General features: G+C 35.1%; 2 protein-coding genes across 5 annotated transcripts in view; one reads left to right on the plus strand and one right to left on the minus strand.

Moving 5' to 3' along the window:
* The window catches only part of ALG6 (ALG6 alpha-1,3-glucosyltransferase), a 59841-nt gene extending 46390 nt beyond the window's left edge, over positions 1-13451 (plus strand). For all 3 annotated transcript variants that reach the window (XM_024740407.1, XM_024740408.1, XM_024740409.1), the window contains 3 exons: positions 4233-4301; positions 4434-4632; positions 10978-13451. In XM_024740407.1, coding sequence (XP_024596175.1) covers positions 4233-4301; positions 4434-4632; positions 10978-11175 — 466 coding nt within the window. In that variant the 3' untranslated portion in view covers positions 11176-13451. The remainder of the gene's footprint in view (positions 1-4232; positions 4302-4433; positions 4633-10977) is intronic.
* LOC112396639 (centromere protein R-like) overlaps positions 1-14738 on the minus strand; it is a 96928-nt gene that overhangs the window by 49681 nt on the left and 32509 nt on the right. The window lies entirely within an intron of this gene.

Raw genomic sequence — 14738 nt, forward strand, 5'->3', positions numbered from 1 at the left:
GTTATACGTCAGTTACATCTCAATAAGACTGGGGAAAAAAGGACATGATGTGATCAGTTGTATCAGATGCTGTTAATAGGTCAAATAAGATGAGGGTTAAGAATAGACTATTTGCCATAGTGAAATGGAAGTCACTGATGAAAAGTGACTTTTCTAAGTCACTTAGAAAAGGCTAGTGTTGGTAGAGTGATGCAGGGAAGAGCCTGATTGGGGTGGGTTTAAGACATAATGAGAAGAGAAGAATTGAAGATAAGTATAGATGATTCTTTAAAATATATATATATTTAAGTACATACTATATTATATATATATATATAAAAATGGTGAAATACACTATTAGTACATTCACAATGTTGTATAACTACCACCACTGTCTACTTACAGAATACTTTCATCACCCTAGAAGGAAACCCCATACCCAGTAAGCAGTCATTCCCCATTCTCCCCTTCCCCTAATCCTTGTAACCATAACCACTAATCTACTTTGTCTCTGTGGATTTGCCTGATTTGGATAGTTCATATAAATGGAATCATAAAATATGTGGCCTTTTGTTTCTGACCTGTTTCACTTAGCATAATATTTTCAAAGTTCATCCATGTTGTACCATGTATTGGTACTTCATTTTTATGCCTGAATAATATTGCATCATATGGATATACTACATTTTGTTTGTCCATGCATCAGTTGATGGACATTTTGAGTTGTTTTCACCTTTTGGCTATTGGGAATAGTGCCACTATGAACATTCATGTATAAGTTTTTGTTTGAACACTTGTTTTCAGTTCTCTTGGGTCTCCAGGAGTGGAATTTCTGGGTCATATAATAATTCTGTAAACTTACTGTGGAACCACCAAACTAATTTCCACAGTAGATATACCATTTTATATTATCACCAGTAATTATAAGTGTTCAATTTCTCTGCATCCTTGTCAGCACTTGTTATTGTCTGTTATTGTTTTTGCCATCCTAGTAGGTATGAAGTAGTATCTCATTCTGGTTCTCATTTGCGTTTCTCTAAAGACTAATGATGTTGAGCATCGTTTTATGTCCTTGTTGGCAATATGTATATCTTCTTCAGAGAAATGCCTAATACTTAAATCCTTTGTCCAATTTTTAAGTGGTTGTTTCTCTTTCTTGTTGAGTTTTAGAAGTTCTTTATATATTCTGGATATTAAACCTTTATCAGATATATGATTAACAAATAATTTCTTCCATTCTTTGGATTTTCTTGATAGTGTTCTTTGATGCACAGAATTTTTAATTTGATGAAATCCAATTTATCTATTCTTTCTTTTGTTGCTTGTGCTTTTGATGTTGTATCTAACAAACTATTGCCAAATCCAAGGTAATATTTACCCTCATATTTCTTCTAAGAACTTATGGATTTAGCTCTTATATTTAGGTTTTTGGTCCATTTTGAGTTCAGTTTTGTATATGGTGTGAGATAGGTAGGCAGTTCTTTAGATGAGTTTTGCCAAAAAGGAGAGCAGAGAAATTAAGCAATAACTGGTAGAGAAAGTGGGGTCAAAGAGGTTTGTTATTTGTTTTCAGATAGGAGAGATAATGGCATGGGAATGGTCAGTAAGAGGGAACATTGATGATACAGGAGAGGTAAGAGTTGCTGGAGCAGTGTCCTTCAGAGACAGAGGTGGAGTAGGATCTAGAGCACAAATGGAAGGATTGGCTGTGGACAGATGCATGAATCGTTCATCTTAATAAAAAGAGGGAACACACTGTATCAGTACAGATGCTGGGAAGAGAGTAGATGTGATGGTGACATCTGTGAAAGTTCTCTTTTAGTTGCTTTAGTTTTCTTATTGAAATGGAGGACAAAGTCATTAGGAAAGAGTGGGTTAGAGCTGTTGGGAATATGAGAAGAGAGGAGAAGGTGGAATTATCTTTGTAAGGAGACACAGAGTATGAACAGACTAGGGAAATATATACTAATTGCTGGACACTTGAATATCATGATCATGTATTTAAAGTGAGCATAGTTAGTGCGGGTAAATGTTTTCCTCCAGAGCAGTTGCTCAGTAAGGCCAGAGTAAGTGCAGGTGGAGAGTTGGGTATGTCCAGGTTTATGGTTTTGTCTAGTGAGGATAACTCACTTGCTTGGGATTTGAGATTGAATACATGGGAGTGATTATAATGATTGATCTTAGAATTTAACCTGGGTAAGAAGGGAAAAGGCCATTAAGATAGTGAGGCAAAGTGAAAATGTGCTAGGAACAATGGATCGAAGGTATTGGGGGGGATTGTTGGAGTACTGAAAAGGTAGGAGATAGTAGTCAGAATGCAACTGATGAGTTGTGATTATGGAGGGCTTACAGTCTAGCATATGACCCTAAGTATAGGCCTGAAGATGAGATCACTAGAAGAGAAGAGTTCCAGCAAATGAGAGGTCTGGGTGTTGGAAGATCATCTATGTGTACGTTAAAATTGCCAAGAATTGAGATGAGTAGGGTTGTAGACAGTGACAGTGTGTAAGAAGTTGAAATTATTGAGTAATGAGTGAAGTGATCCTTGAGGCTGGTGGATGATAACAAAGACGAGGAATAATAAGGGATAGACAGCCAGATGACAGGAGATTCAAAGCTGGAAATTGTTAAGGTGGGGAGAGGGAGAGTAGTGTGGAAGTAGTGATGAAGAGCAAAGAGGTTATGTCCCTTCTCAGGGCCTTTAAATTGTTTGAGGGCTGTGGAAACAATAGCAAAACAGGCACAATTGACAGGGCAGAGGGGCAGCATTTTCCTTAGTGGGAGAGAACCAGGATTTGTTTTGAACAAGGTGGTGAAAGGAAGGGTTCAGAGAAGAGGTTGAGGTTGTAGACGATTTTGCAGCTTGATTATAAATATTAAGTACCTAGAAGTTAAGGGCTGAGTTACATCATCACTGCATTCCTTTCAGAGCAGTGCTTTTACATACTACATTTTCAATAAATGCTTATGTTCAGTAAATGAATACCGAATGATTAAGTGGGAAAGAATTAAGACCTAGAAACAGAAAATAATGTTTATTGAACACCTACTGTGTGCTTGTAATTAACAAAAATACATTCCAATTATAAAAGCATAAAGCAATGAAGTTGAAAGTCCTCTAGTATTTTCTTTTAGTGCAGTAGTTTTCAATCAGTTTATAAACCTAGGCCTCCCATCTCATATTCTAGCTGACATGAGGAGGAGTCATCCTTCTAAGAAAGGAGAATACTTAAACCTTTTAAAATAAGGAGACCAATAATAATAACAACAAAAATAATTATTCAACAACTACCACCATTAGTAAAAAGTTATTTTATTTTTGTTTTACTAAAAAATAAACACTAGATAATACTCACAGAAGAGTTCTTTCAACTACTTAACAATCCAAGGTATTGTTATTATTTCCATTTACACATAAGAAAAAGGTTAAATTAATCATTTGTTCAAAGTCAAACAGTAAGTAAGTGGCAGGGATGGGACTAGGTAGGACTTAAGTCTTCTGACTAGACCCTTCTTTTGGAGCATTGCCACAGTTGAATCCAGAAGGTAATGCAACCAGGGGTAGTGCTAAGGAGGTCACAGAGCTTGGACCTATGAACCTACATGGCTTTCTGATAAAGCCAATGGTTCCATCTACTGGTGTTACGCTTCCTCTGCCTACACTATTGCTCTTTTCATGTAGCCTCTTCCTACTCATTTTGTCCTTTTTTCTTTTATTCTACCGTCATCAACCCTTTATAATTCTTCCTTGCCTCTGTTGTCCTCTCTGCAGTGGCAGATGATGATCCTGTCTTTTAGTTTTTAACTTAGCTGAGCATTATGTCATACGGAAGATCATAAAAAAGAAGTTTGAAAACCACTGTACCAAGTAGGATATTCATGTTTACCAAGTAGGATGAAATATGTGAAAAAGCTCTTTTTCTCTGAATGTTCAGTTCTGTTTGATCCTTTCTTTAAGCTACTGTTTGTATGATAGGGAAAAAATGTTTCATTAATGGATACTGGAAGAAGCAGTTTTCCAGTTATTATGAGGAGTTGACACCTTCTCTGTGTCTAGATTCATTTAGTTTGCATTGATAGTTATAAAAAACTGAATCAGTAGCCCCTATGGAGTATTTTGTGTGTGTGTGTGTGTGTGTGTGTGTGTGTTTTTCTTACTACCTCAAAAATCAGGTAAAATGTATTCATATTTTTACATGTAAGCACTGAAATTATATTCTCTACGATTAACATATTTTTCTTTGTCATTTTAGACCAGTCTGCTTAGTTTTAAGAGAAATTCCTTTTATGTCTACTTGGTTTTTACTTGTGTCAACATTTAGGTGAGTCAAACCAATTTCCAGTATAATATTTTCAGTGTAGTACTTATAAACTCATTTAAAACTTTTTTACAAAGTGATTATGGTTTGAATTGACAATTCTCTTTTTAACGTTTTTCCTGTTTTCCCATATAGTATGCTGCCTCTTCTATTGAAGGATGAACTCCTAATGCCCTCAGTTGTGACAGTGATGGCATTTTTCATAGCTTGTGCAACCTCCTTTTCAATATTTGAAAAGACTTCTGAAGAAGAACTGCAGTTGAAATCCTTTTCCATTTCTGTTAGGAAATATTTCCCATGTTTTACATTTTTTCCAAGAATTATACGACATTTGGTAAGTTGTTTAGTTTTTAAGGTACTATTTTTAAAAAGTTATTATAATATCTTTTTTCTTTTATAGCATTTTTGAGATATAATTCCCATAAAATTCGCCCATTTAAAGCATGCAACTCAGTGTTTTAAGTATGTACACAGAGTTTTACAACCATCCTCCTAACCTAGTTTTAGATTATTTTCCATCACCCCAAAAAGAAACCCTAGCAGTCATTCCCCATTCCACCCTCACCCCTAACCTCAGCCTTGGACAGCCACCCAATTACTTTCAGTCTCGATAGATTTGCCTGTTTGGACATTTCATATAAATGGAATGCATTAGTCCCTTAGGGCTGATATAGCAAAATACCACATCAGGTAGCTTAAACAACAGAAATTAATTTTCTCACAATTCTGGAGGCTAGAAGTCCAAGATCAGGGTGACATTAGCATTGGTTTCTGGTGAGGCCTCTCTTCCTGATTTGTAGGTGACCTTGCTGTCTCCTCATGTGGCCTCTTGTGTGTGTGTGTGTGTGTGTGTGTGTGTGTGTGTGTGTGATGTGTGTGTGTGTGTGTGTGTGTGTGTGTGTGTGTGTGTGTGTGTGTGTGTGTAGAGAGAGAATTCTTTGGTGTCTTTTTCTCTTCTTATAAGGACATCAGTCCTATCAGATTAGGGCCCCAGCCTTAGGACTTCATTTAACCTTAATTTAATCTCATCTCTAAATGCAGTCACATTGGGGCTTAGGGCTTCAACATATGAATTTTGTGGGGACACAGTTCAGTCTATAACATGGAATCATACACAATGTTGTCTTTGATGACTGGCTTCTTTCACTTAGCACATTTTTGATTTTCATCTGTGTGGTAGCACGTATCAATACTTCATTCCTTTTTATTGCCAATTCCATTATATGGATATACCACATTTTGTTTATCTGTTCTTCAGTAGATGCTTGCTTCCACTTTTTGGCTGTTATACATAATGCCGCCCTGAAGATTTGTGTATTAAGTTTACCAGTGCACATATATTTTCATTTCCTTCAAGTATATACCTAGGAGTGGTAATTCTGTGTTTAACATTTTGAGAAACTGCCTGTCTTCCAAAGTGCTGCATGATTCTACATTCCCCCAGCAATATATGAGGATTCCAATTTCTCCACATCCTTGACAGCACTGGTTATTGGCTTTTTTTTTTATTATACCCCTCCATTATTATAGCCATACAAAGTGGGTGTGAAATGGCATCTCACTGTGGTTTTTGCATTTCCCTAGTGACTAATGATGTTGAGTATCTTTTTGTAATTTCTTTGGAGAAATGCCTATTCAAGTCCTTCTCCCATTTTTTTTTTTTTTTTTTGGCCACACTGCATGGCTTGTGGCATCTTACCTCCCCAACCAGGGATTGAACCCAGGCCCTTGGCAGTGAGAGCACGGAGTCCTAACCACTGGGCCACCAGGGAATTCCCATCCTTTGTTCATTTTTAGTTGAGTTGTCTTTTTTTCTTTTTTTTGAATTGTAAGAGTTCTCTATACATTCTTGATACAGGTCTCTTACTAAATTGCAAATATTGTCCCCCATTCTGTGGGTTGCTCTTTTACTAAATTGCAAATATTGTCCCCCATTCTGTGGGTTGCTCTTTGACTTTCTTGATGGTATTGTTTGTTGCAGAAAAGTTTTCATTTTTATGAAGTTTAGTATATCTAGTTTTTCTTTTGTTTGTGCTTTTGGTGTCATATCTCAGAATCTATATATAACCAAAGGTCATGAAGATTTACTCTTATGTTGTTTTTAAGAGTTTTATAATTTTAATTCTCTTTAGGACATTGATTCATTTTGAATTAATTTTTGTGTATGGTATTAGGTAGGAGTCCAACTTTATTCAGTTGTTCCAGCACCAATGAATTGTGTTTGCACCCTTGTAGAAAATCAACAGATCCTAAACGTAAGGGTTTATTTCTGGACTCTCAATTCTATTTCACTGATCTATATTATCCTTATGCTGCTACCACAGTCTTGATTACTGTGGTTTTATAGTTAGTTTTGGGATTGAAAATTGAGTCCTCTAACTTTGTTATTCATTTTCAAGATTGTTTTAGCTATTCTGTGTCCCTTGCATTTTCATATTCTTTTTAGGATCAGCTCATCAATTTCTCCGAAAACCAAGCTGAGATTTTGATAGGGGTTGCTTTGAATATGTATTTAAATTTGTGGAGTATTGCCATCTTAGCAAGATTTAGTCTTCCAAACCTATGAACATAGTATGTATTTCCATTTATTTATTCTTTAATTTCCTTCAACAATGTTCTGTAGTTTTCAATGTACAGGTCTCACGCTTCTTTTGTTAAATTCATTTCTAAGTATTTTATTCTTTACGATGCTTTTGTAAGTGGAATTCTTTTCTTAATTTTGTTTTCATAATGTTCATTGTTACTGCATAAAAATACAATTGATTTTTTTATTCTGAACTTGTATTCTGTACTATAAGTTTTTAGTGAATTCCTTATGATCTTCTATATACAAGATCATGTCATCTGTAAATCATGATAGTTGTATGTCTTCCCTTTAAAACTGGATGCCTTTTATTTCTTTTCCTTGCCTAATTACCTGGCTAGACAGCTCCAGTACAGTGTTGACTACAACTGGCAAGAGTGGATATCTTCGTTTCTTCAGATTTTAGGGGAGATCATCCAGTCTTTCAACATTAACTATGATGTAGTTGTGGGATTTTTATAGATGGCCTTTATTTGGTTAGGAAGTTCTCTTCCGTTCCTAGTTTGAATGTTTTTTCATGAAAAGCTGTTGGATTTTGTCAAATGCTTTTCCTGTGTCTAATGATATTATGTGTTTTTTTTCCTTTATTCTATCAATATGGTATATTACATTGATTGATTTTTGTATATTGAACTAACCTTGCATTCTTGGGATAAGTTCCACTTGATCATGGTATATAACCATACTTATATGCCACTTGCTCGGGTTTTCTAGTATTTTGTAGAAGACTTTTGCATCTTATATTCATAGGGGATATTGGTCTGTAGTTTTCTTTTTGTGATGTCTTCGTATGGTTTTGTAATCAGGCTTAATACTTGCCTCATGGAGTGAGTTAGGAAGCGTTCCTTTTCTACTTTTTGGAAGAGTTTATGAAGGACTGGTATTAGTTCTTCTAGAAACATTTGGTATAATTTACCAGCGAAGCCATCCGCCTGTTCCTGGATGTTTCTTCGTGGGATTTTAAAGATGACTAATTCAGGAGAGAGGGATAAAATCGGAGTATGGCATTAACAGATACAAACTACCATACATAAAATAGATAAGCAACAAGGATTTACTGTATAGCACAGGGAGCTATATTCAATGTCTTATAATAACCTATAATGGAAGAGAATCTGAAAAAGTATATATAACTGAATCTCTTTGCTGTACACCTGAAACTAACAATATTGTAAATCAACTGTACTTCAATTAAAAAACGATTAATTCAATCTCTTATTATAGGTCTATTCAGACTTTCTGTATTTCTTGACACAATTTCAGTGGTGTGTCTAAGAATTTGTCCATTTCATCTGTGTTATCTAATTTGTTGGCATACAGTTGTTCATAATATTCCCTTATAATCCTTCTTATTTTTATGTATGGTAAGGAGTGATGTTCCTTTTTCATTCCTGACTTGGGAGATTTGTACCTTCTTTCTTGGCCTTGGTCAGTCTAGCTAAATTTTGATAGTTTCATTGACATTTTTGCCGAACCAACTTTTGGTCATTGATTTTCTCTCGTTTTTCTGTTTTCTATGTCACTGATTTTATATACCCTTTTTATATACCCTTTTTCATGCTTGGGTTTGGTTTACTCTTTTTAAAAAAAATATTTATGTATTTGCCTGCGCTGGGTCTTAGCTGTGGCACGTGGGATCTTTGTTGTGGTGTGTGGGGTTTGTGGGATCTTTAGTTGTGGCATGCAGGATCTTTAGTTGCAGCATGTGGACTCTTAGCTGTGGCACGTGGGATCTAATTCCCTGACCAGGGATCGAACCTGGGTCCCCTGCATTGGGAGTGCAGAGTCTCAACCGGCGGACCACCAGGGAAGTCCCTGGTTTACTCTTTTTTATCTAGTTTCTTAAAGTTCAGGTGGTTGATTTTAGACCTTTCTTCCATTTTTATATAGTCATTCAAACCCATATATAACCCCTGTGCCATTCTTAAGCAGTATTCCGTAAACTTTGAAATATATGTTTTTTAATTTAGTTAAAAATATAGTCCATTTCTTCTGATTTCTTCTTTGGCTCATGAATTATTTAGGCATTTGTTGTTCAGTTTCCAGATATTTGGGAATTTCCTTGACTACTTCATGTTTTTCTATTCGAATTTAATTCTAATGTATTTAGAGAACATACTTTGTATTATTTCAGTATTTTCAAATGTGTTGACTTTGTTAATTTCCCCTTCAGTTTTGAAGGGTATTTTTGCTATTTCTTTCAGCAATTTGAATATCGTCCATCCTACTGCCTTGTGGCATCCATATTTTCTGATAAGTCAATTGTTAATCTTATTGAGGATAGTTTATATACATATATATATATACACACACTTACTTTTAGGTGCTTATTAGATACCCAAGTGGAGATTTTAAGGAGAACTTGGATATGTGAGTCTGGAGTTTAGGGGAGAGGTCCAGGCTGGAGACAGTAATTTGAGTCTTCAGTATCTAGACAGTGACTAAAGTCACTGTGACTAAAGTCATCACTGGATGAGCTCACCAAAGGTGTGATTATACATTGAGAAGGAACCAGCGAAGTTGTCTGAGAAAGATTAACTAGTGAGGTGGGAGGAAGCCAGGAGAGTATGATGTCATGGAAGCCAAAGGAAGGGTTTCAAGATGGCAGGGATGTATTATTTCAAATGCTGCTGAGAGAACAATTAAGGCAATAAGAACTGACCACTGGATTTAGTTTAGTGGAGGTCATCATGGATCTTTCATTGGAGTGATTGGAGTGAAAGCCTAGTTGGTGCAGGTTCACTAATGAAAGGGAGAATTGGACACAGCAAGTCATAGTTAACTCTTTTAGGAAACTTTTTTTCTAAACAGGAGCAGACACGTGGGGTAATGGCTGGAGTTTGACACTGATTCAGGATCATAGTATCATGACATTTCATTCAGTCCCATATTTCTTAAGTTTGAAACTTTTGATTTGATGATTTCACTTCAGACATTTTCATTCCTAAGATTGACTCATATTTTCCCTTTGGAGGATATTTGCAGCCTATTTATACCTGTTTGTAAGCCTTTTTGGCTTCCATCCTTCCCATTCTTCCATCTGGAATGATCACTGCATTACTCTCTTTACAGGTCTTACCAATTCTGTCATAATCTAGCCATTAAAGCATCTTTCAGGGTTCCATTTATGTCCCACTTCCTTCATGGAAGTCACTACTGTTTCTCACTGCTTGTTTTCTACATTTACTTAGGCAGCTTCCATGTCCTTGTCTGGCTGGTCCTTGTCTCACAGTCTACAGCTATATTGTCCAATATGGTAGACACTAGACACACGTGGATTTAAGCTTAGTAAAGTTAAAAATTCAGCTCCTCAGTTACAGCAGGCATATTTCAAATGCTCAGTAGCCGTTATGTGGTTAGCAGCTACTCTTTTGGAGTACACAGATACAGAACATTTCCATCATTGTAGAAAGTTCTATGGTGCGGTGCACTGGTCTAGAGAAGGAAACTGCTGCACGGTTACAGTAAATGCAGTAATTATGTCTACTGCTCATCTTGGCATTTAATAAACTGTGACTCTGTGATTTTATTTCATTCATTCCCCTAAATTGGAAGCTCTTCGAGGCCAGAGGACATTTTCTTTCACGTGCCCCACCATGCTTTACTATAGCACTGGCTCACTGAATGTGTTCAGTGAATATGAAATGTAATTTTGCATTTTCTGTAGAAAACTTTTTCATAGATGAATTCTTAGATTAACTTAGAATTTTAGATCCTGTAGGGCCCTGGAGCATGCCATGAATTTAACCCTGACTAGCAATATTATCTATTTCAGATACCTTTTTTCAGTGCTTGGGTGATAAGAAGTATTAGATAGGGGCTCTCAGGCTTTGGCTACACATGGGAATCACTTGGAGAGCCTACCCTAGAAACTCTGATTTAATTGGTCTGGGATGTGGTCTGAGGATCGAGATTTTTTTAAAACCCCCAGATGACTCTTCCATACAGCCGAGGTTGAGATTCATTAGTAAAAGAGGCTGAACCCCCAGCTCTCCCCTTCAATTCTGCTCATTTACAACTATAAATCAATGTTACCGGTACATTTAAATGTTATCTTTTATCCTATGCAGTAACATTTTTTTTCCCTCCTTATAGTTTCTTATCTCAGTAATGACTATGGTCCTTCTGACACTGATGACTGTCACACTGGATCCTCCTCAGAAACTACCGGACTTATTTTCTGTATTGGTGTGTTTTGTATCCTGCTTAAACTTCCTGTTCTTCTTGGTGTACTTCAACATTATAATCATGTGGGATTCCAAAAACGGAAGAAATCAGAAGAAAATCAACTAGCTGTATGCCCATAGAAATGTGAAAATGTTAATAGTGCTACAAGCTTTTGTGAAATTTTTGCCGTGTATAAAAAGAAATGATCAAAAAAAAAGAAATGATCATTTTGAGAATCATGGAATTATAGGAAAGGAGATGGTGAAAAGTCATTGTTGTCTACACAAAATAAATGTATATGGGGACCAAAGCAATGGAGGCTTTTATTTTCTAACTACTGGGTGGCCAAGAAATATTGTAGTTTTATTAAATTCACAGTTATTATTCAAATGGGAAAATAAGAGAAACATGTCCTTAATCTCAGTGTTTACTTAGGAAATGTACTCTGTAATTTGTTGTCTTGAAAAAAATCTGCAAATACAGTGAGCTTAATGGGAGAATTTAGCCCCTTATTTTTGAAGGAAATCACTAATTTTGGTATTCAGATTTAGTTTTCTTTACAGTTTAGAATGCTTTAGAAATTATATCTCAGGGATTAAATTTGTGATAATCTTTTGTATTACCATGAGAAGGCAATTTAAACTATTTAAAGTTTGAACATGCCTCATTACATGTGCAAATTTGAATTTTTTTAGCAAGGCAGAGATTAAACTGTGTTCTTATTTATTTCCAAGAACTCTTGATTTCCCTGAATGCAATTAAACAATGAATTTTCCTAAATTTAAATCTAAGTGGTTTGAATGAAGTCTTTTTAATTACTTATGATCATTAGTTCTAAACTTTCAGGATCATTCTGTTTAAGTTAAGTGGCCTTATACTGGGTTCATCCTTCTGTTTTTCTTTGTTATGACATGGTTCAAGGTTACCAATGCCATATGCATTGATCCATATCATGCTTCATGTTAACTTAGCCCTGTTAATAACTATATCACCCTGTATTAGAAGAAGCCCATCTTTACTATAGTATTCAGTTGGTAAAAATAATTTATTGTAGCCATGTTGTAGATTCTCATGTTAAGATATGTTTTCTTTAGTCTCTGTAATAAAAATAACCATTTCCCCATCAACCCATGTTTTTAATGAATATATTTCTTTAATAAGCCATTAAAGCATAACTAAGTGGTGGTATATTTTAAAACAATGCAAGCCAAACACATATACACAAAGAAAATTTGGTTCTAGACACGGACACCTACAGGCTGATGCAACAAGGTATATGTTTTTAAGTCTGATAAAGGAAGTGGGTTTAGACAAAGCAAAAACTCAAGAAGTATTTCCTTCTCAAAGCAAATGTGCATAAAGACTCAAAGGGCAGGTCAGCACAGAAAAGCAGCCTTGAATCGCTGCTGAATCAGCAGGAACATCGCTGTCCATGGTCACCATCTGTAATCACTGTGCCCAAATGTCAGCATCTTGGCCGGCTGGTGTAGTCTTTTTTATTTTTTGTAATAGAAAACTTGCATTTAATACAGGATGTTGATTTAATTCAATGATGAGGAAGTTCTGACAACTTCTAAATAGTTGGAGTAGAGAAACATTATTTGAAAATGAAAGTATTATTTAAACATTAGTAAAATAGAATGCACCCTTATTCAAGGTATCTTATAGGTGAATTCTAAATAAAAATACATTTCCAGATGATTTAATCTAGTCACATGGAGTTACACTGTAGCTTTAGTGGAGACTTGCAGCAATTATCTCGTAAGTCAGGGATCTCATATCTATTAGAAACCAGTTTAAGAACAGTCCACTTTGAACTTTGAGGGATTAAGTACCAAAATAACAAAAATATCCAGTGATGAATTAAGATCAGAAATAAGCAATTTCAAAGCATTTCTCTCAGCTATATTCAGGATTACAGGGATATTTTAATATAAAGATATTTAGCTTATACCAAAAAATTAAAGACTTCTCACTTTATTCACTGATATACCTGTCAAAAAATGATCTAAGTTATTTTCCAGTTCATTTTAGAGGGAAGGGCTGTTTCTGAAAAATGCAGTTTTCTTTGTTGCCAATAAACTTAGGTATGCGTCTTAAAATGAAGAGAACAGGGTGTATGTTCATGTATCAAATATGAGGCAACAGAAGTCATTTTGTCTTGAAGCCTTAGGGAGGGGAGAAAAATCCCCGATGTAGCATTCTGTCCAAATGATAAACCACAACTAAGTGAGTGAAACATTTACAAAAGTCAAGGCAGCCAAAGGAGCCTCTCTGTTCAAGGGAAAGAGAGTAAGAGATGGATAGGATGTAACTAAATAATGGTTGGAGTAACACAATGGTTTCAAGTCTCAATTGGTCTCTCTCTTCTGTTATGTTCATTGGAAGATCAGGGCCAAGTGTATCCCACGCCTTCTGCCCCCGCCCTTCCCCCCCGCCCATATAAACATTAGTTTTGTGTGTGGATCTTTCTGCTTTGTCCTTCATGTGGCCTCCAAGGGTGATAAAGCGAGAGTCATCTGATCTACAATGAACAGAACTGGGAAGGGATTCTTAGCGGACCCAGCTGTTCTGAAAGGCAAAAGCTTAGTATATCAAGAGGTCAAACATACAGTAACTGATTTAATAGCATTAAGCACATAGCTACATAACTTGGATTACATATGAAACCAATCTACTTCTTAACCCTTTATTTCCTGACTAATGTAGGTTTCTTTATATGTTTTGGCTTACATTCTAAGGTAAGTTTTCAATGGTAGAACACAAAGGAATTATCCTTTTTGGTATATTTTAGGCAATGTTCTATTAGCACTGTATCACAAAGTATCCTTAATATTTAGCAGATTCTCTAAAAACCTTATTTAAGTAGTACCAATAAAATCACTAGTGAAGGCAATTAGTTTTACTGAGTTACTGTTTAGTATCATTTCAATGAATAGTTTTAAAAAAATAACTCATTTTCATTTTAAGAGGTGAATCTGAAATTTCTGTAAACAGAAAATTAGTTATTTTCAACCTTAATTTGTTAAAAATTTTGTTTCAAATTTTTCATATTTTTATTTTCATGATACAGTGAATTAAATGACATGGTAATACCTTACACAAATTTTGTCACGACAATTTGTGTAAGATATTATACAAGGGAATAGCATTTTTTTTCCCCTGTGGAAATGGTCAAAGTATATAAGGTTTAAAAAAACGTGCTATCAATTCTGTGATTCTCTCTTCCCCTTTATTTTGTGACAGCACAAATGATGATACAAAAAAACTAGAAAATTAAAAATTTAAAATAATGCTTCAAAGTAATTTGGAGGGGATCTCATATTGCTCCATGAGATATGTCTTTTCTTTAAATTCAGTAGAATCTGTGTAGTTCAGTTTAAAAACAACTTCATATTTAAAAGTCTATACTGAAAAATACATTCCAATATTTTATAAAAGGAGATGTGGAAATTTTAAAAGTTTGAAAATACTTTTTCTCTACAAGCGTAAGAATAACTAGAATATAATGAAGACTCATCCCTGAGATAGCTAAAATAAACTTATAAATTTTAAAAGCTTTCAAAAGAATCTAATAAATACACATCTGGAGCTTTAAATGGGAAAACTGGTACCTAATACCACTATTAGATTTAATCTGAGCTTTAAAATATATAGCTCTACCAAAGGTGCCATTTTTATTAATGCTT

Source organism: Neophocaena asiaeorientalis, unplaced genomic scaffold, assembly GCF_003031525.2.
Source record: "Neophocaena asiaeorientalis asiaeorientalis breed wild unplaced genomic scaffold, Neophocaena_asiaeorientalis_V1.1 scaffold581, whole genome shotgun sequence".
Taxonomy (NCBI): domain Eukaryota; kingdom Metazoa; phylum Chordata; class Mammalia; order Artiodactyla; family Phocoenidae; genus Neophocaena; species Neophocaena asiaeorientalis.